The sequence below is a fragment of the Pan troglodytes genome, chromosome 23 (genome assembly GCF_028858775.2).
Source record: "Pan troglodytes isolate AG18354 chromosome 23, NHGRI_mPanTro3-v2.0_pri, whole genome shotgun sequence".
In the NCBI taxonomy this organism is placed as follows: domain Eukaryota; kingdom Metazoa; phylum Chordata; class Mammalia; order Primates; family Hominidae; genus Pan; species Pan troglodytes.
Window position 1 is genome coordinate 47,825,523 of NC_086016.1, and position 26,643 is coordinate 47,852,165.

The window sequence follows — 26,643 nt, forward strand, 5'->3', positions numbered from 1 at the left end:
CTCATTCTTCCCAGCCATACAAGTTTTTCTCATCAGTGTTCCTCCATGTGGAGGCGCTGTGTGGCCTGCTCCCATCTGCAACCTCCTCCTCAGCTCTCCAGGGGTCTGGCTTCTTTTCATCCTTTGAGTTTCAGCTCTGATGTTAATTCCTCAGAGAGGCCTTCCCTAACTCCCCTCTTTCCCCAAGTTGTCCTCTTGTAATTATGCTCTGTCACCCCTTTCAGACTTTGTTTTTTGGTTTAGGGCCTGCCTCTGCAAGTGCTAGAATGTAAACGCCCCAAGGGCAGGGACTGGACTATCCTGTTAGCTGTTGTCTTACCAGTATTGAGCATTTTGCCTTCATATTTATTAAATGAATGAATAGATCATGATTAAATTTTTGAGAGACATTCAGATGTAAGATTAACAGTTTGTATTTTTGTTCATATCCAAATCCCTTGCTCCAACGCCAGTCTAAATATCAAGAGGTGTGTTGTTTATAGAAAAGAGGAAAACAGTGTTAAAGTATTAAGTTTCTGTAATTCAATGAATTTTCTCCCCAAAATGAAATATTCAGTACTTCAGAAATTTTTTAGAGAGATACGCGTCAAGGGAGAGTTTTAGAACTAAGTGTCACCAGCATGACCACTTGGCTTTTAAATAGTCTAAAGTGTTATAGTGAATGTTGGAGTTATTTATGTATTATACCTTTCTGCTGGAGGTTGTCCTGACTTTAAATGGATATAGTAGTGCTCTTCCCCTGATGAGGACAAATTAGAATTAGAGATCTCCTTGTTGAAAGAAATCAATCAGACTGCAGGTAACTCTTGAGTCACCTATTACTGTTAGAAGTGAAAGCAGACAGCATGAAATGAGAACCTCTCTCCTGTGCTGACTTTGCAGCATCATAGAGTCCTTGGGAAGCGCACGCATCTGGTATCTGTCCCTGTTCACCCTGCAAGCCCTCCCCACCCTTGACCACCGACTTCCTGGGAGCTGCTGAAGGCGTCGGGGGAGGTGGGGTGAGGAGGCAGGTCAGGATGGCCATGGTAACTAATGCCATTGGAGCAAGTGCTACCAGATGCCCAGACACTGGTGTGTACAGCATAAGAGCGCTCCTTGACTCCTCAGGGCCTGCTGTGTCTTGTCTGTTCTAAATCGCCAGAAGCTCCACCCTGTTCATGTTCTTCATTTAATCCTTTCTAACTTAGAACTATTTTTGATCCTTGGCTGTACTTCATTAATTTTGAAATATCAACAGTGCTAGACGAACACTAATGTCTTATAACTTAGGTGGGTTTACTTTTTCTGCTCCAAATTTTTATTTCACTTTGAATTGTTAGCTTATTAGCTAGTTCTAAAGGTATTTTGCAGAGATAGTTACTCTGACTGGTATCTGCAAGTTTATCACTTGGGATTTCTTTGAAGAGAAAGGGATGTATTTCATGTATCACAAAACCTACCGTTCCTTGTACTGGTTTGCAGGCATAGGTCAGAAACGTGCAGTCATAGCAACCTGGAAGAAGAACTGCTCTGCCCTCCAGAGGTCTCTCTGGATGGACTGGTCGTGAGAGCACACTTAGCAGCGATACGGCATCGCGATCAGGGGAGCGGATGCCAGAGCCTGACTGCCTACTTCCAAATCCACCTTGAACACATCCAGTTGCGGGACCTTGGCCATGTTCGCCTCTGTGTCTAAGTTTTCTCATCAGTAGAATGAGGATAGTAACGAACATCTACCGCATAGAGAGTTTGTGAGGATTGAATGCTTTCACACTTAGAACAGCCCCTGGCACATCCCGTGTCCTGGAATGTGACAACTGATGCTGTTACCTTTATTAGTTTTACTCGTGTTACTATTTTATGAAGGTAAACTGACAAGCTCATTTTCAGTCTTGGCTTATGTGAGAGACACTTAATTGTACAAAGCTTTGCTTGCATTGAGAGTGGCAGTGTGTTCCAGGAACAGAAATTCAGTGGGGCCAGCTTATTATCTGGCCACTGATCCCAAAGATCACCAAGTACTTGGTAAACATCCTCTTTACCTGGCAGGTGAGGCCTGACACTTCCCCTGTTTCTACTGGGTTTCCATTGACTCCCATTCATAAATCCCCTATCGTTAGGACCTCCCCTGCCACCATCTGGGCAGTGAAGCTCTGCCGGTGTGCTACTGGCAGCGTCCCGGGTTGTGTGTGGAGACACTGAGCACTGTTGTTTACTTTAGAAGTTTATTGTCCCCAGAATGCTGCTCCCCCACAACTGTCTCCTGCAGCATGAAGGCTGACATTGTATCGTGGCTGTGTATCCACATGCATTTATTAAATCACACCTCCCTTTCAGCCCAGATCTGACAGAACTCTGGGAGCTACCGCCTCATAAGTAGATCAAATCCAGGCACCAATGGGCAAATATTTTAAACACTCATACTGTAGCCAGGAGCTACAAGGACCAGTAAGATAGGAGTCTGAGCACATGGTGAGCACACATTCTCTGGAGTCAGAGCTCGTGCACCGTGGCCTGAATGTCTGCGGTGTGCATGGGTGTGCCAGGCACTCTGCTAACCATGCTGCATACAGTGGCTCCTTCCGAGTCTCAGATGTGACATTGGAGTGCTGCCCCAAATCCAACTGGAACTACTTCATGGCCCCAAAACCCTTTCGTGTGGTTTAAGTTAGAAGTGGTATTGGTTGTTTCTGACCCTGAAACCTGTGTGTGATGGGGCTGCCAGACTGTGACTGCTTCGTACCACGCTTTGCTTTGAAGTGGTCAGTAAAATGATTCCAGAGCATGTCATGTACAAAATTAGTTTCATTGCCACAGGATCCTTCACCGCCAAAACCCCGTGAATGTGAGGTACCTGTGAGTGCGGCCCTCCATTGGCCACAGAAGCTTTTGGAGTGGGCAGGGCACAGGTCATCTTCCCATGACTTCACTGCCAGATGGACGGGCTCATGGGTCCTGCTTTGCCTGGCATGGGCTCATGGGTCCTGCTTTGCCTGGCGTGGGTGCTTGAGCTTTCACATCTGGGACTGGTGAGGGATGGAGAGTACACGCCCAGCAAGGCCTGGACAGCGCACTGGTGCCACAGCCCTTCGCTCAGGCCCACGGGATGCAGTGGAGGAAGTGTGAGCCTTGTAGAGAGAGAGGTTTCAGGCTTCAGAGAGGAGGCCTGTGAAGTCAGGAACATCTCCCCTCTCCCTTTACAATTTATGGAAAGTACATTGTGCCAAGCAAGGACAGTGAATGGGCCTTCGTTTCAGCATCTTTAATAAAGTACTGATTTGGGTTATGCACAGATATAAAATCTCTAGTGGACAGAGGTGTGAAATGTAGTTCTGTCAAACTCAGCAGTGTTTTATGGGGCCTATGTACCACTTCCCTTACGGCCTAGAAGCCGAGAAGCAGCCTCAGCTTTCAGTGCAGGGGTGTTGCTGAAATGGCTTTTTCCCTCCGGAAAGACTGAAACTGCTCTTTCTTATAGTGTGTATTAAATGCAAATCTTACTCTATATTCTTCAGATTGTAACCTATAATTTCCAAATCTGACAATTATTTCTCTGCCTTCTTTTAGTATTTTTTTAACACTTTCAGTATTAGCAATTAGCCATTAATTGGTAAATTGGAGGGTATACATACTCATGATTTTAGCTTTTATTTTTAAATGCTATTAAGGCATAACAGGCTACGAAACATAGAACAGTACATACAGCATTGCATGGAAACCTTTGAAGCACAGATGTTCTGTCGTATTAAAATATAAAAACTCAGAGGGAAATTAGATACCAGATAGACCAACAATTTAGGGAAGGAAGAGGGAGCCAAAATGGGTGGTTTGTGGTGGGTATTGAACACATAGTTTCCAGCGTCATGCAGGGAGACCCTGTGTAGAATCTGCACCATAAATTAGACTTGTACTTTAATTTTCTGAATGAGAAGAGTATGCAGTGGGACCAGTGACATAAATGAGAGTTGAGAACAAAAGATCATCATAGCAGATGAAGGTGGAAGTAAAGTAAACTTTAGAAAGCAATGAAAATATCTCTTGACATTCGAGTTTATTCTGAAAAACTTGTGACCCCTTGCAAAAGTAAGGGGATCTTCAGATGTCCCGTCCCAGGACCTCCATCTTGCCTGGCCCCCTCCCTGTCTCCTGCCTCCTGCCTTGCTCTCCAGCACCCTGCGAGCGGGAGCTCTTCTTTTTGGAGGTGGTCCCAACAGGTAGCACAAGTCCCATGAAACTCCAGGAAGCCCAGGGCTCCCTGGGCAGCACTTTGGGAAGTGTCTTTTTTCCTCTCAGTAAGAAAGTTCTTAGAGAACAGGGCCAAGGTCAATGAGGACTCCCCCCAGGGATGCACTGGGGTGAGATGGGGTGAGGAGGTTGCCTTTTCAGGGCCACACTCTTGGCGTGTTTTCTTCTTTGGCTGACAGAAATTGGCATATTTTAAAGTATTTTGGTTTGTGCAATATAACGCATTTTGAGAGCAATTTTTAAACTGAACTACTACTTTGCACTCTAAAAAACTCTACATTTTACCATGGTCTGAGAAGATATTTGTTTAGATGTGACAAGGGATTTGTGAAGCATCTTCATCTAGGAAAACCTTTTTCTAACAGGGCAGATAATTACACAGGTTTGTAGAAGCCTGGGTGGAGGAGGCTTGCCCGTGCTGACCATGCTATGTGCAGGCCAGCTCTGGGAGAGGTTCTAATTGTGCGCCCCTCCCTGCTCCACAGTGTACTTTGGAAAGCCCTGCAGCACACAAATCCCTTGCCTTCATGGGTTTGTTATCTAAAAAGAGTTTTAAAATATATATCCTGGATGCAAAAACAATACAGATATTACATATAATATATGTATCTGTTATACAGATATTATAAATAAAGTCCATATATATCAGAACATTATGAAAAGTCTTTTAACACATTTAAATCATTTTAATTTACATAATGCATATTTTTTCAGTGCCAGTACTTTTTAAGGTTGGTTTGTTTGTTTATTTTTGAGACAGAGTCTTGCTCTGTCGCCCAGGCTGCAGTGCAGTGGCGCAATCTCGGCTCACTGCAGCCTCTGCCTCCCGGGTTTAAGCAGTTTCTCCTGCCTCAGCCTCCCGAGTAGCTGGGACTGCAGGCGGCTCACCAGCATGCCCAGCTGATTTTTTTGTATATTTAGTAGAGATGGGGTTTTACCATGTTGGCCAGGCTGGTCTCATACTCCTGACCTCGTGATCCGCCTGCCTCAGCCTCCCAAAGTGTTGGGATTACAGGCGTGAGCCACTATGCCCGGCCTATTTATTTATTAATTCAACAAATATCCATTAGTGCTTCCCATGTTCTAGGCCGGAAGTTGGCACACCTTTTCTGTGAAGGGCCACATAGTAAATATTTTGGCTTTGTAGGCCTTGCTGTCTCTTGGCAGCTCCTCCACCCTGCCCTTGCAGTGTGACAGCAGCCGCCAACACAGGCAAGTGATGGGCATGGCTGTGTGCTGTAGAACCTTGTTTACGGATACTGATATTTGAATTTCAAATTTTCATGTGTCAGAAATCAGTATTCTTTAGATTTTTTTCCAATCATCTAAATATATTAAAACTGTTTTTAGTTTGCTGTCATAAAAAGCACAGGCCATCATTTGCTGACCCCTGTTCTTAGCAGTCTTCTAAACACCGAGAGAGCAGTGACCAGAACAGAGTTCCTGTCGCCCTGGAGTCTACATTTAATGATGTAGAGGACTTTAAGTAGCACTGATTTTGATAGCTGGAAGAATAGTTTAGCTTGATGGAATCTGTCTCATCAGACAATTCCAGTTTTAACATTTCAGCTTACCTGACTGTACTTTAAAAGTGAGCTTGGCACATCAATCTGCTGGTCATTAATACCCTTACTGTGGATTGTTTTTCTGTATCATGCTGTTTCCCAGCCTTTGTTCTTCTCCCCTGCTAATATCTTATCACCTTGCTGGTACAAGGCCACCCAGTTTAGTGTTGGGCCCTGTGTTGAACCAGCTGAGGCCCAGTGCGGTGCTGCCTCGGCCATTGAGCAGTACAAGGTGCTTTACTGACGCTGTGGTCTTGGTGGCCTGGGTCAAGACCCCAGAGCCCCCTGCTGAAGAGCTGGCCAGCACTATCGAGTCCCGCTCTAGTGCTGATTGCAGGGTTCTTTCAAGGCAGTTTTGCAACAAACAGGCTCATGCCTTCTATTTGTAGTAGCTATGGAAACGTTAGAAGCTCTCTTTTCTAAAGCTAAGCATACAATAAAGCACTTCAGATGTTGGTGGGATTAGAGACTTTAGAAGATGTTTAATTTTCTCCCCTACTCTTTCTTTCTCTCTGTCCCTTTAGAGAGGGAACAAGAGGGCAATGTGAATATTAACTGAGACTTGCTTTAATCTCTCTCGTGACACTTCAGACTGTCTAGGTCTGCACAGGCTGCACTCTAACAAGGAGTGGCATGCATATTCATGACCCAGGGCTGTGGACCAGACACGCTTCCTAGGGCTATATTTTACAGTGTTTTTATTTTCTACTCAAATTTCTTGAAAGAAACAACTATGAAAAATTGATTTTGTGATTATGATTAAGTCTGGAACCCAAGACAGCAGTGCTAAAATGTTCTCACTGGAAATAGGAACAGATTAGAGGAGGTTTGTGTAGTATTTGATTTACAGATAGACAACACAAACCCCAAAATGTTGGTGCTCACTTAGAGGGGGCAGTGGAGCAAACTTCACATCTGCCTAAGAAGAATGCATAAGGGTTCTACCTTCGTGAAGTCCTCCTTAAACCGGAAGGAAAGATGAATTTCACTTAAAATACATAAGAGTATTAAATGTATATTTAAATGAAAAGTGTGGAGGTTTACTGTTATTGGCATGGTTGTTATTTCTGATTTTCAAGGCCGTGAAAGGGAGTTGACTCCAGAGTGGTCTTGTGGCCCTATTTCTTCTCAGCCTTTCACACTTCCTCGATTTACATCTTTTTGCACTTTGGATACTAATTTTGGAAGAAGACAAAAATGCCTTTTCTGCTTTGGGCTTCAGTGTTTCTTCTATTAGGTTGTCAGGTCCGTGGCTGCACCAAGAATCTGCTCCGTGTGAAATACTTGACTATCATATTTTGTTCCTGAAGTAGTATGCCTGAAGCCTGGGGCTGCAGGGGGCTGAGCAGGACCCATCACCCCAGCTGCAACCAGTGTCCCTGTTTGAGGGAGACACCTGGCAGCCCTTCATCTCCAAGAGGGCTTTTCTTCAGTCTCATTCTTTCTGTGCTCCACTTGCCTTATATATAAAGCGGGCGTTGTGTAAGTTTGTATTCTACAGAAATTAGCTACCAAACATTTTAAGGGTGGGTTGCTATTAAAATACCATGATAACAGTATTTTCACAAAACGTGATAGAAATGTTGCCCTCCAACCCCAAGATGAACATGATTAAAATCCACTCTTTGATCCCATCCACATGGGAATTCTGGTGTTTTGTTGTCATGGACCTTTTATTTATGCAGTCCAGCCTCCTTGCCTGGGTTGCATTTATATCGGTTTACTTTCATCTAATCTCTCAAACCCTAAAAAGCCCTGGGTCGGGAAACCACACCAACAACAGGAGGCAAAAACACAGCCTGTGGGTCGCTGCAGTGCCGCCATGGCCCCACCCACGTGGTGAATGAGAGATAGCATGCTTACATTTGTTCATTTAGCAAACATTTCCCAGCACCACGCTAGGGACAGAGCACAGAGAAGTGAGTACCATTGGTCTTGTTGCGAGGAGTTCACGGTGCATTAGAGTATATAGAAATACAAACAAACAGTCATAGCTTACATAATTTCAATAAGGCCAGACATGGTGGCTGTAGCCCCAGCTATTCGGGAGGCTGAGGCAAGAGGATCACTTGAGCCTAGGCTTTCAAGACACAATTTCAATAAATATGTATTGAACATCCACTTTGTGCTGGGAACGAGACTCGGTGCTAGGATATCGAAGTCAATTAGATGGGGCTCCTGCCCTCGAGGAGCTCACAGACTCATAAGCAGATGAGTACAGTGCAGTGTGATGAGAACTGTTAAAAAAGAGAGAGAGAATGCATTGGAAACAGACAGCAGGTGCACCTAATCTAAGCAGGTGCCGAGGGGTAGCTAAGACAGGGAAGGCTTCCGGGAGACTGTGATACTTGCTGAGTCTCGAAGGCTAAGTGTGCCCCATGAGAAAGGAAGCAGCAGTGAGGGAAGCACATCCCAGGTCAGGGATTCGTGTGTGCAGAGACAGAGGGGAGGCCAGCGTTGCAACATTGTCAGAGGCTGAGAGACGAGGGCGCCTGGCAGGAGAGGTGGGTAGGGGCCGTCTGGCAGGGTCTCGCGTGCCCTGGAGTGGAGCACTTTGATAGTCCCTTTCCTCCAGAGACATCCTGCGTTTGCTGCTGGCAGTGACGGTGCTGGCACCAGACTCTTCAGTTTCTGAGCCAACCACCCCTCTGATCTCAGGAGCTCTGAATGCATTATTGGGAATTTCAGCTTTCCTACTTTAATTATATTTAAGTGAATAACCAGGACGTTTCAGAAAGGAGTGTTATGCTTCTTTCGTTTACCATTAGAGAGTTATACTCATGAACAAAAATTCCCCAGTCTTATATTTCTTGCTCCTTGAGTCAGTTCTTTTCATAATCACTGACTCCTCCTTTTCCTACAAAAAGTGAGAAAATGAATTTGTATATTGACAGTGACATCCTGGGTGTGAAATTCAAATAATTCATTGTTGAGAAATTGACGGATATGTTGGAAGTGCTTGATACCGGGGCTCATTATCTTTATTCTCTATACTGGCACAAAGTGGGGGTTCAGTGATCATGGAAAAGAGGCGGATATTCAAATTTAGGTTTAATGCCTTTGAATATTTGAATAGATTCTGTCTCCAGAAAGGAAATGCAGCCATATAAAGGACCTGGACTTTGTCATGAGAGAATGACAGATAAATGACACAATAAGAACTTTTTCTCCACCGTAGACAGATGACTGATTATAGAACCAGCATTAGCTGGGCACTGACAGTCCTTTTCTCTGCCGTCTGGGAAAGGTCAGTCATTTATACCCACCAGTGGTTTTGATGCTAAACCTCCAAAGACCAGCAGGTCATTCACTCAGCACATGTTGGTTGGTCCTTTGCTTTGTGCCAGGCTCCATGTTGAGGCCCAAGGCCCCAGGAACACACGACCACAGCCGTGGAGGAGCTGGGAGACACAGGCCAGGAGCTTAAGTGCTGTGAGTGGGGAAGCAGAGAGGACCCTGGGCCAGCTCACCCAGGGTGTATTGGAGGGACTAAGATGGAGCAACCTTTTTAAAGCCCCAAAAACGCTTCCTGAGCATACAGCTGCCTGTGTTTAGTACGTTTCAGTTGTCTGACTTAATTGGACAGTCATTTTTACTATTTTCTTTTGAGGCTGTTGAATTAGGGAGAGAAACTGTTGGACTCATTTTCTTTCCCAAATACTACAGGAAAGAGCACCAGCTTTGTGAATGTTGAAGTTTTCTCTGTGTTCTCATGCCATGTTGGGGGAGCTAGAAATGTCTCAGAACTGGTCCACAGCGTTGCACAGGGGTGTTCAGGACAAGATCAGAAGACTTGGCTCTTTAGCTCTAGGGTTTGATACCTTGTGGGGGCACTGACTCCCTGGTTCTGGCATTGGCAGTGCCCGAGTGGGAAGCATCTGATAATCATCAGGGGACAGGACTTGTTTGTCTTGCTGCCTTTATCTGCTCGTGGGCAGGGAGGTCTCTTTCTTTGGATAGGTATTTGTTCTACCCTAGGTTCTTTGTTGTTCTCCCTGGATCAGGGTGCCAGGCCCAGTAGGGACACAGCCTCTCTTGGCAGTCTCTTATATATGTCCCTGGATCCAACTGCTGAAGACTGGTCCCTGCAGTAGTTTTTGTACAGTCCTTTATAGAACTACATATAATAGCTTAATGTTTGCATGAGGTTTACACGGCTCGTAGTGATTAAATCAAATGCCCTACTCAGTAATGTGGCGATGCTATCCCAGTCTTCGTAGGTTGTCTCTGGTCTCCTGCCAAGCGGAACGTGCCAGGTGAACACTTGGGCACAGTGAGCCCCAGTGCTTTCAGGAGCCTGAGTATTCAAACTAAACACAGCAAATCCTTCAAAGCCCTTCCAGCTTCATCTTTAGAATACTGAATGCGGGAAATTCTATGGTGACTCCTAGGAAACACTTCTTATTTCTAACTGGGCTCCCATTAAAACAAGATGATTTTCCTGATTCTAACCTGACGTCTTTGTGACTGATTCTTTAGTGCTCTTCTTATTCTTTCCCTAGTGAGTCAGTAACATAATTATTCAACAAAGGAATGTGTGTGTGTGCACGCACACACGTTTGCCTGTGTGTGTGTTCTTGGGTTCATAAACTTCAGTTTGAGCTACTCTAAGTCTTTGCTTCCTTGTTCATTCATTCAACAAATACTGAGTAAATCTCTCTGGGTGCCCGTGGCTGGACATCACGCACACATGCTGGATGTACATGTGCATATGCCTGCGTTGCCTCTTTTTAATGTGTTTGCACTTGAGATGCATATTCAGAGAATGCATCCTCAAGAAAACTTGTGGATTGATACTGGATGTTCCGTGTTTCTGTGCTCCTCTACTCCTTTTCTGATAATTCTTATGTGAAGTTATCAAACAGGAAAGTACGTTGTCACATTCCTTCACTCTGGCTCCAGTTCTGACCCAGTGGGTGATATATGCCATCCGAAACCTTACCGAAGACAACAGCCAAAACCAAGATTTGATTGCAAAGATGGAGGAACAGGGGCTGGCAGATGCATCCCTACTTAAAAAAGTGGGTTTTGAAGTTGAAAAGAAAGGCGAAAAGCTGATCCTGAAATCTACTAGAGACACCCCTAAGCCAGTAAGTACCCTCGAGGGAACTGTCCTTCCCTTTGGTTTGTAGAAAGCTGTTTCCACTTCCCCATTGCTTCAAGCACGAGGCTCTTTGTAAGAATATGGATGGGAGAATTGTGCCCTCTATAGTGGTTTACCGAGGAAAGCCCTAAAGATAGCTGCAAACGGTTTTTTTTTTCTGGCTTTATGCTGCCATTTTCTTAAAAGAGGGACAATTTCAAACTCATTCTGGGTGAGAAATACAAAAGGCATATCAAAAGTTATACATGGTCTAAAAGTAAGTTACTCATAGGAATTAGATTTTCTTTAAAAGATAGTTAATGTTCACTATAGTTTAAAAAACAGAACTCCTTGAATAATATTGCATGAATTGTTTTAGGTTTCTCTAAGTTATTTGTCACCACTGACCAAAGTTCTGGGTTTTTTCCCCTTTTGTCTGATGAATCTTGTGAACAGATTTGTTACATCTGCAATTTTGTTTCTTTCTTCTTCTTAGTGAATGAACTACATCCAAATACCTGAATTTTTGGAATCTGTTTCATGGATTTTTCATCTTCTACCGTATGTGAAATTGCAAGTGTTTGAAGATTTATAAGTACAAATTTGGGAACATACAAATCTTTTAGGTAGTAGAGTTTAACGTGTATAAGCTAAAAGTAAAGTAACTGAGTGTTCTCTTGTTTCTTTGCATTAATGTAACTGTGTGGTTTGCCTTTGTCCCCCTGGATAGAACGTGCATTTAAAGAATATATTGTACTTACTGTGACAGCAGATAATAAACCAGTCTCTTGGAAGGCACAACCCTTATTTGACAAAACTTGGATGTTGGCTTGACTGTGTTTGTCCCTTCAGATGGCAAGTCAGCATCATTCTTTATATTCCTCTTCTCATTGGGTTTTCTGAACTCTGGCAGGCGGTTGAAGTAGTTTCTCACTGTGATTAATTCTAACAATCTCTTTTCACCCCTCTGCCTTCCAAAACATTGACAAGACTCATTTCCAGTTAATTAATTCGAGAACCCTCCCTCTTCATTTTAGGTACTGGGCTGTCTTGTCACTGAGCCCTATCCTTTTGGAATGTGGCAGGGAGTGAGGTTGGTGAGAGAACATGTGGGCACTTAACTCTTCGTGTTCCAGTTCATCCCAGAAGTAGACATCCCAGGACCCATTCTGTGTCAAGGTGAATGCCTGTGTCCTCCCCAGCTTCATGCCTCTGTCATGGGGGAAGGAATAGCTTATGTTCTGCTCTGGTGCAGTGCCATAGATTAAAGGTACATTTCTATCTTCTTTGATTTAAAAAGCACCAGTCTCATAAAGGTGCCACTCAGTTTTAGCCATGTCTTCACTGAAATTGCAAAAGTACTTTTAGGGAGCAGGAGTTTATTTGACATCTAGTTATCTGTCTGTCTGTTCATCTATCTATCTGTCTGCTGTATGAGAGGTAGGACTGGATTAAATGACCACTGAACTCACTGAATCCAGATCATTCATATCATCAACAAAAGCTCTAGGGGGAGGTCACGTTGTGAATGCTTAAAACATATTATTTTCTTCAACAACCATATCACTAAACTAATATATCCAGAGATTTTGCACAATTCGTGTTGAACCTTCCAAAACAAAAATAAAGACCTGTCCAAAAGTTTTGACAAAAATACTGATTGCTCCCAAATAAAGTGCTTCTAAGCTTTGTGTAGACATAGTTTAACTGATTTGTAAAAATAGCTTAAGCATGTTGAGAATGAAGTAAAAGTTTTCCCATGTGCTGTCTAATGTACCCTGTGTAACTCTGAAGACACGTCAGCTTCTAGGATTGCAGCAATCTATGAATAACATTTTTTCTCTCATTTATGACTTTCCATCAGTAAAGAAGCCATTGCAGAATTTAAAATTACACAAAGGAGTCATTCTCTCCTGGGACATAAAGAGTTAAAGCTCTGTCCTCTAAATAGAAGCCTGGCCAAAGGGAGAAAACAGTGGGAGTCCCTTTTCCCTTTTAACAAGTTTGCAATAGACACTTCTTTTTTTCCCGTCTCAATGGATGTGTGCACACCAGTGGAATCGCACAAACTTGTCGGTATGAGCTATATAATAACAAACACAAATAAATAAAAGGGAGCCTTGTGAGAATACAGAATGGGGTAATGGTTATGTGTTTTCTAAGTAGGAAGTGTGGGGCTTGCATAGTGAAAACATGCTGATGACTGCATTGTGGCTGCCTTTGATTCCCTCGGATGGATTAATTCTTGAGCACAACAGCTTCCCTGTCCTCTACCGTGGAGGACTCGGAGCTCCTGAGAACCTTGTTTTACATGCTATAGAGGATTAATCATCACCTCAATCAGTCATTTAGAAGGAAGAAAAAAGCAGGCCAGCCTTACAAAATTTGTAAAGAAACAGAATGGTCACAGCAAGTTTTGTGACCATATTATTGCTTTCAAGAGCGAGCTGACAAAGCTTTTAGCTGGCTTCACTTTAAAAGATAGAGGGGAAGGCTTCTCAGCTTGATACTGAGTCCAAGTATTTGCAGAGTGATTATTTTTTAATACCTTAACAATGGATGTGAAGATTTCAAAAATACTTATTTTTGCAATCTTAAAACAGTCAGCTCTCTGTATCCACAGATTGAACCAACTGGGGATTGAAAATACTCAGGAAAAATAAAATAGTAGTACAACAACAAAAAATAATACAAATTTTAATATACAAGGTAACAGCTATTTCCATAGCATTTACATTTTATTAGGTGTTACAAGTAATCTGGAGATGATTTAAAGTATGTGGGAGAATGCGGGTAGTTTATATGCAAATACTGTGAAGGCTCATATCAGAGACTTGAGCATCCATAGATTTTGGCATCCAAGTGGGGGTTCCTGAAACCAATACTCCACAGATTTCAAGGGCCAACTTACTAAACTGTTAGGATTTGTTAATATTTGTTCATTGTCCTCCTGCCCCAGCCGTGTAAGACATGCCTGCTTCCTCTTCTGCCATGATCCTGTTTCCTGAGGCCTCCCCAGCCATCCTTCCTGTATAGCCTGCAGAGCCATGAGCCAATTAAACCTCTTTTCTTTATAAATTATCTAGTCTCAGGGAGTTCTGTATGGCAATATGAGAACGCACTAATACAACGTCCTGATTTTGTGGTTCTGTTCTTGTGTTTGTTTTTAGGAGCTAACATTGAGATGCATTTTTTTGTTGTTGTTCAGTAACTTCACAATCTAAGCATAGGGCTTTGGAAACTGCTAAAACATGTCATTTGCAAAATAGGATATAGAAAAAATGATTGAGATGATTTGGGCTACCAATTAATACGTCTTTAAATCAAAATTTTTTGTGTGCATCTTACATCCATTCTCTCTTGAAGTCATTCATGTGCTGCCCTGATAACACATGGCATTTAAGTGTTATTTAAATGATTTTTTTTTCGAGATGGAGTCTTGCTCTGTCACCCAAGCTGGAGTGCAGTGGCACGATCTCAGTTCACTGCAACCTCTGCTTCCCAGGTTCAAGCAGTTCTCCTGCCTCAGCCTCCTGAGTAGCTGGGATTATAATTTTTGTATTTTTAGTACAGATGGGGTTTCACCATGTTTGCCAGGCTGGTCTCAAACTTCTAACCTCATGATCCGCCCTCCTTGGCCTCCCAAAATGCTGGGATTACAAGCATGAGCCACTGCGCCTGGTCTTAAAATGATTTTTTTACTGTCCTTTAGTTTCTATCCTTGAATGAATAAACAAAGATGTTAGAACAAAAATTCCAGTCTTTGCAGGAAGAAAACTTTTTAAAAAATCTTTCATCATCAGTAAGTTCTACACATAAGTGCTTCACATGTGAAGCAGTAGAATTGAGGCGGAATTTTTAAATGCAGAAAAGTTGAGGAAGAACCTTAACATTTAAGATCTAATATAAAACCAAGCCTGTGGGGTGGGGGGGAACCAAAAAAACAACAACAAAAAAACACCCTCTCGGTGCTGTCCAAGGTTCTGATCGTTTCAGCCATATTGGCTTGTCCACATAAAATCAATTAAAAACCTTGTTTTCAAACTTCAGATTTTTTTTCTTGTGTTTGTATGACACAATATCTGTTTCCCTTTCCTACACACTTTATATATTTATTTATATTTTGAGGTCAAATATTATGTGATATTTTGCAATATGAATTTCATATACCATCCACAATATACATGAATTTTTAAGCTTTTGCTGTAAACATAGTGGTTATGGTATTAACTCATCCATCAGACTTTCCTCATCTCAACCAGAGACATTCCTGTCAGTGGAAATTAATTTTCACAGTTTTCCATAATTATTTATTCTTGCTTAAATTAGAAACATTATATTAAATGTTTCTTTTTGTTTAAACAACGTCATATACATTATTCATTTACTCACAAATTTCTATGCTTATTTCACATCATTGAAGCAAGGGCTTAGGCAATTTTTATCATATGGATTTAATTTTTCCACCACTTTGTAAAGTGTATTGGCCAAGAATATCAGCTCTGAAGCTAGAATTCCTGGGTTTCAGTCCCTGCTCTTTCTCCTTCTTAACCCATGGGCAGGTTCTATAAGTTCTGGGTGTCTCCATTTTCTCATTGTCAGCCCCACTGAAAATGCGGCTCATAATACCACCCGCCTGATGAGAGCACATGAGAGCACAAGCAAGTGGTTGTGTGTGAAGTGCTTAGTCCTGGTATTAATCCCATTATATGAATGAGGAAGTTGAGTCACAGAGAAGTTATGCCCAAGGACACACAGTAGTTAATGCTTAGTGATTAATTGCTATAGTTAATTGGAAGAGAATGAGTGAGAAAAAAATAGATAGCTTCTTTTCCCAGAATCGTGGAAAATTAATATAGCAGAAATGCCTGGACTATGGCTTTGGACGTTGTGTTAGTGCATTCTCGCATTGCTATACAGAACTCCCTGAGACTGGGTAATTTATAAAGAAAAGAGGTTTAATTGGCTCACGGCTCTGCAGGCTATACAGGAAGTATGGCTGGGGAGGCCTCAGGAAACTTAGGATCATGGCAGAAGGGGAAGCAGGCACGTCTTACATGGCTGGAGCAGGAGGAAGAGAGTGAGGGTGGTGGAGAAGTGCTACACACTTTTAACCAGATGTTGTGAGAACTCACTATCATGATAACAGCAAGGGTGAAATCCACCCACATGATCCAGTCACCTCCTATCAGGACATTGGGGATTACAGTTGAACATGAAAATTGGGCAGGGACACAAATCCAAACCATATCAGATGTAGAGCAAGGAGAGTGCTATGGGAAGAACATATGCTTGCAATTAGAAAAACCCAAGTTCAAATCTCAACTTCACTTGCCAGCTGTGTGGCCTTGAGCAAGTTTCTTAACCACTCTGAGCCTAAGTTTCCCCCTCGAGGACTGTACCATGCACTAGGGATACAACAGTGAACAAGACAGACATGGCCTCTGCTCTCATAAGGATTATCTTCTGGTGAGGGTGACAGAAAGTTATTAATAAGTGAACAAATATGTAAAACGAGAGCATTGCATATTGTAGTAAGTGCCATGAAGAAAGTAGGCAAGTTGATGGTAACTGGGGTGTTCTTTTTGAGTAAAAGCCAGAAGAAGGTTGAAAAGGTGCCAGCTGTGCAAAGAATCAGAGAGAAGTGTTCTGGAAGAGGGAGCAGCAAGTGCAGAGGCCCCAAAATTGGAAAAGCTTCACCTGTTCAGGGACCAGGTGGGTGGCCAGTGGGCCCAGTGCCTGGTGGCCAGGGGAGAACATCATGAGACCAAGTCAGAGGGGTCAGCAGGAATCAGATCATGCAGGGTCTTCAAGGCCATGGGAGGAATTTGAATTTTGCTTGAAGTACACTGGGAAGCTATTGAGCCATTTTTAGCAGAGGAATGCCAAGATTCTGCTTGCACTTTTAAATGACTACTCTTGCTGCAGTGTGGAAAATGGAGAGGAGAAAGAATGAAAGTAGAGAAATTGCGTATGGGGCTGTTGATGACAGTGATCTAGACAAGCATGGTGGCAGTGGAAATGGAGAGAGAGACTTGAGTTGGAACTGTGTGTCTGAGGGAGGATCCGTATGACAAGCTGAGGGTGGGGTGCATGAAGTCCACAAGAGTAGCTCCTGAGATCTGTTGAACAGCTGGGTGGATGATTGTCCATTCACTGGGGTGGAAAAGTTGAATGTGAAGATTGGTTCTTGTGTATGTTTTATTTGTGGCAAAGAGAATCCAGAATTCTATTTTGGGCAAATGAAGTTTGAGATGCTTTTGAGACATCCAAGTGGTGATGATTTTAAAAAGTAATTGGACCTATAAACTAGGGCTCAGAAGACAGATCAGTATTGGAAATAGATATTTGGAATGATTGCTTTTAAGTATAGATGATATGAAGCCATGGAAATCAATGAGATTATCTAGGGTGAGGTTGTAGAAAGACTAGTGAAGCAGGCCTGCTGTCAACGTGTGGCCCACAGTCTAAACTTGCTCTCAACATTAGAGCATGAGGCTCCTCAGTATGTTAGAGACCCCTCAAAAAAATTGTAATGGCTTTATCACAAAAATGTACCATAATGGACTTGAGCATTCCCTTCTTTTTAAAATATATTTATGTATTGGTGGGGAGGGGGTCTTGCTCTATCACACAGGCTGAAATTCAATGCCACAACCATGGTTCCCTGCAGCCTTGAACTCCTGGGCTCAATTGATCCTCCCACTTCAGCCTCCTGAGTAGCTGGGTCTACAGGTGTGAGCCAGTGCACCCGGCTACCATTCCCTTCTTGTTAGACATTTTATTTTCTACTTCTTATCATTAGAAATGCTGCAGTGAACATCTTAGGGCTTAAAGCCTTATCTTTGTTTTAGGTTGCGTACTGTGGGAGGTCAAGGAAGGAAGATAAGGGGTTAGAGAAGATTTGTCTCAGAGAAGTAATCATATTAGAAAAGAAAAGGCACTTCCCAACTAGGTAGTTCTGACCAAACCCCTCTGAAGGCAACTGAAACACAGGTCAGAATAGTTTCAGCTACTGTTTAAAGGTACCTGGGAGCTAGCAAGACACAGCAAGGAATTACAGGGCCAGGGTCTGGGAGTGAAAAGAGGCCCAGGAAGATAAGTGTATTTGGGTTGCTGTTTCCTCTGAAAGTATTTTTCACTTCAGAGGAGGAGGCAGAGCGGCTAAGAGGCCAAAGAGTGCTTATGACAGTCCTGGGAGCCAAGGCGGCGGGATGCTGTCCCGGTGAACCTCCATTGCTACACGCAGGGGACCCAATGGGCTGAATCAGAAGAGTCGCAGTGAACTGGAAGTAGTTCCTCCCAGAGACCACACTCAGTTTCCAACCATTTGCACCCCAGAAACTGAACTAAAGTTCCCCTTGTGTGCTATGACGTGTGATGTCAGTGATGCACTACATCCTGGAGTACTGCTCACCCAGGCGTCTAGCAACAGAAATCTCAGGAAAACGGCTCTACCCTTGGTCTTGCATTATTTGTATAGTTTTTCATACATTGTCTCAATCAAAAATAGGAGGTGACGAGACAACACGATATGAAAGTCAAAAGAAGCGATAACAAATAGAAACAAATTTAGAGGGGCTCCTGATAGTGGAGTCTTCAGGCAGGAATTTCAAATAACTTTATTCAATGTGTTTAAAGAGACAAAGGACAATATTGGAAACGTCAGCAAAAGAAGGGACACACTGTGACAGGGGGACCAAATGAAAATTCTTGAACTGGAAAAATATAACCGAAATTAAGAAATCAATGGATGAGTTTAGCCACAAAAAAGATAAAGAGCAAATGGAAGGAAAATAGCTCAGTCGAAAACATCCAGAAGGGATCGCTGAGAGACCAAATGATGAAAAATATAGATGACAGAGTAAAAGACATATAGGATACAGTGAAAGGTTAAGTTCTGATATCCCTATTTAGGGTCTAAGAAGAGAGGAAAAAATGGGTGCTTTAGTTTTTAGTAATAATACCCAAAAGTCACCACCAAACCTTGGGGTTTGAATATTACCAAGAAAGCAGAGTATTGAGAGAAAATTCACATGAGCATCACTTAGCCCAGAGAGTTGATTCTTTTCATTCCTTCAATAAGCCAAGCAGTAATTGTGAGCAAGCAGAAGAGACGGGCACCCGAGGTTGGTCAGTCTTTTCTCTCTCTCTTTTTGCCTTAGTCTCACTTGCAGGTTTCTTGCCCCAGCCAGCGTGTCTATTGACCACCACTTAGAAACTTCTCATCCCAGTCTGCATAAGGGGCTGGAGTCAATATGTGGTTGGCATGTAGTGCTCTCAGCCAGCTTGGTGCACTCTAAAGAGACTCAGGTGGTCAGCACTCGCTCAATCCTCCACGTGCTCTGACAGGCTGGGCTTTGACTGGGTATCTGGGCACTTAGTGTGCTTCTTTTCCTATAAGCTCACAATTGCATTGTTCTGACTGGTTATGCCCACACTAACCTCCTCCATTACATCATGGGTTAAGGGAGTTATTTACAGCTTACGAGTATAGCAGGGATTTATGTCTTTGGGTAAAGTAACTATGTTTTATCTCAACACACACGACCTCTCACAAACAACATATGCTTATCCCAACAGGGCACACATTTACGATTTTGGCAGGTTTTTGAGTAGTAACATGATTTTCACCTCTTCTAGAGACATTCTGTAGTGCATTTGAAGGGAAACATGTTTACAAGCAAAAGGACATTTTGGTGGGTGTTATGGGCTGAATTGTGTACCCCCAAAATTCATATAATGAAGTCCTAACCTCAGAATGTGACCATATTTGGAGCCAAGGTTTTTAAAGAACTAAGTTAAAATAAAGTCATTAGGGTGGACCCTAATCCAGTATAACTGCTGTTCTTTTACAAAAAGAGGAAGTTTGGACACAGATACAGAGGGAAGACCATGAGAAGACACAGGGAGAAGACAATAATCTATAAGCCGGGGAGCGAGGCCTCAGAAGAGAGAATAAATTTCTGTTGTTTAAGCTGCTCAGTGTGTGGTACTTTGTATGGCAGCCCTGGCAAACTAATAAATGGTAGGAACCTTGTTTGCCAGTTTGTTTGAAACACAGCAAATATACCTAATGTCCTTTGTAATGGAGGATAAGGCACGCACCACAAAGATTTGTTTCGCACATCACAATGGGGCAGAAGCACTTTTGGAGAGATGCTAGCTAAGAATCTTCCAAAACTGAGACAGACATCAAGCCACAGATTCAAGAATACCAGTGAACCCCAAGAAGGATAAATCATAGAAAACAACACATTGTAAAACCACTGAAAATCAGTGACAAATATTTAATCTGTAAAGCAGCTTGGAAAATGGGGACAGCAACTTCTGAGATGACTCCTATGATTCTACCTCATGCCTTCTGTGATCGTCTCCTCTTGAGCATGGGCTGGACCTACTAAATTGCCTCTAATAGAATATGGTAAGAGTAATGGATGTCACTTGCATGATTAGATTTTTAAAAACTGGAACTTCCATCTTATTGGCACTCTTGCCCTCTCACTTGCTCACTCTAATGAAGTGAGCTGCCATGTTGTGAGATGCTCACGTGGCAAGGAATTGAGGGAGGCCTCCAGCCACCATCTTATGAGGAACAGCCACCTGAGTGGTCCAGGAGGCCAGACCCTGCCCAGCCAGCCCTTCAGATGACCACATCCTTATGCAAGACCCAGAGATGGAGAAACCAGCTAAGCTGCATCTGTATTCTTGCTTCACGGGAACTGACAGATGTTCTTATTGTAGGCCCTTGAGTTTTGGGATAATTTGTTATAAAGCAGTAGTTAATTTACACAAGAAATAACACAGATTACCTTCAGAGGAGTAAATATTAGACTGACAGCTGACTTACCAACAGAAATATGTAAACCAGAAGGAAATAGAATGCTGTCTTTGAAGGGTTGAAAGTAAATAATTGCCAACCTAGAATTCTATATCCCTGCCCTGCCCCCTCGCAAAAAGAAAAATGAAAAGGGAATAAAGATATTTTAGATAAACTCTAGTGAATCATTGCCAGCAGACTTTCACTAATAGAAATACTAACGGGTATTCTTGAGACAGGAAAAAAAAAGTGTCAGGGAAGATGTAGTTTCAGAAGAGAATAGAGAGCAAGATAAGGGTGATTATATCAGTATGGAGCATAGCCTTAAAGTATATTAAGCAAAAGCTGACAGAACTAAGAGGAAAAGTAGAGAAATCCACAATCACAGTGGAAATTTTTAATAAATTTCTCCTAGTACTAGAATAAGCAGACAAAAATAATATCTAAGGATATTAAGTATTTGAACAATGCAGTTAGGGTTAGCCTTAGTAGACATATTGAACCCTGAACCCAATAACTTTGAAAGCATGGAAAAGCCAACCTCATGCATTAACATAAATCCAAAGACCCTAAACATGATATTAACAAACTATATATTTTAGGGATGTAAGATTGGTACAACATTTTTTAAAAGCTGGGCACAGTGGTACATGCCTATAGTATCAGCTACTCCGGAGGCTGTGGTGGGAGGATCACTTGAGCCCAGGAGTAAAAGACCAGCCTGGGCAAAATAGTGAGATCATGTCTTTAAAAAATAAATTTAAAAATTTAAAAAAAAAAGTTAAGTCAATTAGAAAACCACCATATTAATAAAACAAAATCATTATCAACTAGTACAGGGAAAAAAGTATAATAAAATTCAACATTCAATTGTGATAGTAAAAATAAACAGCAAATTTGGAGTAGAAGAGAACTTTGTTGTTCTGAAGAATACCTACAAAAACCCCTATAGCAAACACTGGACTGGTTGAAGAAATGTTGAAGATTTTCTTTTTGCTATTAAGAACAAGGCAAAAGTCAATCACATTTCACTGCTTACATTTATCCTTATGTTGGAAAGGTGAAATAGCCCATGAAATACAGGGGGGAAAGGGAGGTGGAGGGGTAATCAAGGGGAAAGAACTAAGACAGTAGGATTGTTTATATAGCTAATGCAAAAAAAAGTCTGCATAAGTTGTTAGAATGAATAAATGAATACAGCAAGGTTGCTGGATACAAGTTTAATATACAAAGGTTCATTGAATTTCTGCATACTAGCAACAGAGAGTTAGGAAATAAATTTTTAAAATAAATTCTAAAGTGTATAACGAAATGCAATGACAACAAAACCAAGAATAGCCAAGATATTCTGAATGAAGAACCAAGTGGAGAAGTTGCTCTAGTAAATATCAAAACTATTAAAAGCAAGCTTAGTAAAAGAATATTGTACTAGCACCCAGGTAGATAAGTAGATCACAGAATAGTGTCCAGAAACAGACACATATGTGGGCACAATATGTTTTAAAAGGTAGCACTGCAGAGCATGGGGTGGCAGGCAAAGGGGAAGGTGGTCGTTTTCAGCAAGTCACGCTGGGACCACTGAATATTGGGGGCTTGGAGCAAGGATAAGTGACCCTTCCCTTATACCATATAAAAATATCAACTCCTAGATGGATTGTAGATCTGACAAAATGCTAAATGACATTCAGCAAAATGCTAAAACTTAAAGAAAATAGAGTCTCATGACTATATAGGGTAAAATTTTTTAAGTATGTTACAAAAGCCCCTAAAATGGACTTCATAAAAAAATTACAAGAAACACCATTAAGAGAGTGATTTCTCCAGAGAAGTCAATAGGAATATATGTAAAATAAGGAAATGGCTCACAAACCGTGTAGACCGAAGTCCCACAATCTGCTGTCTGCAAACTGAGGACCAGGAAAGCAGTGGTGTAAATTCCAGTTTGGGTACAAAGGCAGAGAACCAGGAGAGCCAGTGGTGTAAGTCCCAGTCCACGGGCAGAAGACCAATGTTTCAGTTCAAGCAGCAGGCAGAGACAGCATTTAACATTCCTCTGCCTTGTTCTTTTCAGGCCCTCAGCAGATGGGATGATGCCCACCTACCCTGGGGTGGACTGTCTGTGTTATTCTGTCCAGATGCCAAACTGTTCTGGAAACACCCTCACCGACACACCCAGAAATAATGTGTAACCAGATATCTGGGCATCCTATGGTCCAGTCACGTTGACACATAAAATTAACCATCACAAGTCCACCCTTTGTCAACTTGGCACCTATACCTGTCTCCGCAAACCACACTTCTCCAAATGAAGACAATAACAAAGTCATAATTCTGCCTAAATAATACACATATCCCAAGTACAACTGAAAAGGCACTAACCCCTTCACCCGAAGAGGAAGTAGAGTCCTTAAGTGTTTATTCGTCTCCTTGATATCCTATGACTTAAATACTGTGATGTAAAATTAACAATACTTAAAATACTATACTGTAAAGTCAGTACACCTCATGTTGCATGGTAAAGGAATAATCTAGGAAAGAAAATGAAGATACTCGCTATGCTTTATAGATATACACCCACAAACATATTCATCATTAGATTGGTCATGTGGTTGTAGCTGGTATTTGTAACTACCTTCTGCTACTGCATTGCATGTAGGGAAGGCAATTGTACCCAGAGTGTCTGTTTCAGTAAAGACAAAATGCTATTCCTTCTGTGATGGGAGCAGTCCTTGTCATCTGCCTGCTACCAGGTAGCTGGTCAATCATCCTGGGGAGTGGTGCCATATTGGGGCTCAATGTTGGTCTCTGCTCCTGGCCGACTGGACGCCCGGTGGTATTCAGGCAGCCTTGGTGGGTGGAATTCCCTGTTGCTGAGCCCATGCATAGCCTTCATCACTGCCACCATGGCCACTTTGTTCATGAGCCCATTGGACAGTGACAGGAGTGGCTGGGAAAACAGGCTGCCTGGCATTCCCACAATGGGCTATTCTCTCCACCAGACTTTTTAAAATCCTGCTTTGCTGAGGTCATCTTTTGGTGGGCATTCTCATGGAAAAACGTCTTCACATTTATTTTCCCACTCAGGTCTCCCTACATACCTCTTCCTAAGACATCCTCGTCACCAGCTTTTCAGTCATGCTCCTTCCAAGTCCCTGGCCACCCAGCCAGACCTTTGGCCACAGCTCATGAATTGGTAGATAATCACACATCTGGTCATCTTTCCTTCAAGGCACAGTGCACAACCAGGTGCATTGCTTGAAGTTCTGCCCACTGGGAAGATTTCCCTTCACCAGTCTCCTTCAGGGGTGTCCTAGAACGGGGCTGTCATGCTACAGCTGTCCCATTTCAGGTGGTGCTTGCGAATCATGCAGAACCATCTGAGAACCAGGCCCAAGTCCTCTCTTCTGACAGCTGATCACAGGGAACTCTCTGAAGCCGTCATGCAGGCTTCAACACTTCTCTCTCTGGGAGAGAGAGGGCAAGGTAGCAGGAGTGGGGACCATGGGCATTTGGGCCACTTATTCGTGTAATTTGTGCCTTCAGGGTTTGCTCAGACCCAGTCACATATACACCACTTCCAGTTGATGATGGAGCACTGCTGTGCACGCCCAACCTTGTGGCTTGGTGGGTCAGATAACACCCAGGTCATGATGGGCAGCTGAGGTCACATGGTGACTTGATGGCCCCTGGGTAAGTGTTCTTCTGTCTGTGCTAAGGCCCAGCAGTAGGCCAAGGGCTGTTTCTCGAAAGGTGAGCAGGCATCTGTGGAAGGTGGTGGAGCCCTGCTCCCAAATCCCAAGAGCCTGTGCTGTGATTTACCTGTGGGGCCTGCCACAGGCTCCATGCAGCGTCCCTGTCTGCCACTGACACCTCAGCACCACTGGATCTGCTGGTTCTTATGGCCCGAGTGGCAGAGAGCCTGCTGTAGAGCCTCCTCCTGCTCGGGGCCCCACTCAGAGCCAGCAGCTTTTTTGGTTACTTGGTAAAAGGGCTACCTCAGATGAGGACTATGTTGTCTCCAACATCCAAAGAGGTCCACTAGGCATTGTGCCTCCTTTTTGGTTATAGGAGGGGCCTGATTTCACAATTTATCCTTCACTTTAGAAGTGCTATCTTGACATGCCCCCACACAACTGGACCACTAGAAATCTCATTGAGGTAGAAGTCCCCTGAATTTTAGTTGGATTTCCTTCGCACCCCCTGACACACAAATGTCTGACTAGTAGGTCTACTGCTTTGCTACTTCCTGCTCACTAGGTTCAGTCAGCATCATGTCATCAGTGTGGATTCGTGTGATACCTGGTGGAAGGGAAAGGCAACCCAGATCCTTGTGAACTAAATTATGATGTAGATGGGAGGGTTGCTGTGTCCCTGAGGTAGGGCTGTGAGAGTGTATCATTGACCTTGCCAAGTGAAAGCACACCGCTCCCGATGGTCTTCACTAACAGGTGTCAGACAAGAACACTTGCTAGATGAGTAGCTGCCTGAAGGAGATGTGTTAATTTGCTCAAGCAGTGAAACCCTTTCTGGTAAAGCAGCTGCAATTGGAGTCACCGCCTGCTTGAGTTTATGATAATCCACTGTCATTGTCTAAGACCCATCTAGTCTCTGCACAGGCAAATAGGTAAGTTGAATCAATGAGGGTTTGGTGGGAGTCACCACCCCTGCCTCCTTCGGATCCTTTAATGGTGGCACTCATCTCAGCAGTCCCTCCAGGAATGCAGTATTCCTTTCAGTTTACTGTTTTCCCAGGTAGAGGCAGTTCTAGTGGCCTCCACTTGGCCTTTTCCACCGTAATAGCCCTCATTCCACAGGTCAAGAAACCAGTATGGGGATTCTGCCAGCTGCTGAGTCAAACTATTCCAATTTTGCATCTGGAATTGGGAAGATAACCACAGGATGGGTTCAGGGACCTGCTGGGCCCACTGTGAGATGGACCTGACCTAAAATTCCATTGATCACCTGACCTCCATAAGCCCTGACTCTGACTAGTGGACCATGGGGACATTTTGGGTCTCCTGGAATCAGGGTCAGTTCAGAGCCAGTGTCCAGCAGGGTCCACAAAAGGCCTGATTATTTCCTTTTCCTCAGTGCACAGTTACACTGGTAAAAAGCCCTGGGAGAATTTTTTTTTTTTTTTTTTGAGGCCAAGTTTTGCTCTGTTGCCCAGGTGGCATCATCTCAGCTCACTGCAACCTCCACCTCCCAGGCTCAAGCTATCCTCCCACCTTAGCCTCCTGAGTAGCTGGGATTCCAGACATGAGTCATTGTGCCCAGCCGAGAAATACTAATTGTATAAAACGTTGGTAGGGTCCTGGGGTCCTTCCTCAAGGGGACCTGGCCTTCCTTTCACTCTAGGGGTGCTGGGTCCGTCAACTGGCTCAGGTGTAGAAATTGAGGGGCATGGCCCTTGTTTTTATGATTCAGGTTAGACCTTTGTTCACTTGACCTAGAACGTTTCTGTTTATGCACGTATCCAGGAAGAATTGAGTAGCTTCTCTATCTATTGCCCTTGTAGGAACACCATGATCAACTAGCCCATGTCACAGCTCTGTGTGAGTCAGACCCCCTTACTGCCTGGGGTCTGCTGTCCGTTACAGTGGCTGTGCCTGCCCTGCCTTTGGTGGGTGAGGGCTGCTACTTGGCCCCTGGCACCCTGGCATTCAGTGGCACCCACTGCATTTACATTTCCCAGCTCGGTGGCCACAGTTCCCACTGCGAGTCTGACCTACAGAGAAGAGCAATCACAGAGCTCTTCAAGGAGCCCGGGCCCCTCAAAATTGTGCTGCTCAGTCGGGGGGACAGGTGTGTCTTCCAGACCCTCCCACGGTGAGCAAGTGGATCTTCAATGACAAATCCACTCTTGCATTCCAGTCTCCCTGCACCTTTGAATCTCCTTTGATTCTCTCTGGGCTCCTACCCACCTCCTCACTCTGCAGGTGCCCCAG

At 43.3% G+C, this 26,643-nt stretch overlaps 1 protein-coding gene across 1 annotated transcript in view; it reads left to right on the top strand.

The window, feature by feature from the left end:
* Positions 1-11,692, top strand: part of ATXN10 (ataxin 10) — a 175,272-nt gene extending 163,580 nt beyond the window's left edge. The window contains 2 exon segments of the mRNA NM_001280473.1: positions 10,695-10,882; positions 11,372-11,692. Of these exon segments, the coding sequence (NP_001267402.1) occupies positions 10,695-10,882; positions 11,372-11,374 (191 nt within the window). The 3' untranslated portion in view covers positions 11,375-11,692.
* Positions 11,693-26,643: the final 14,951 nt, after the last annotated feature.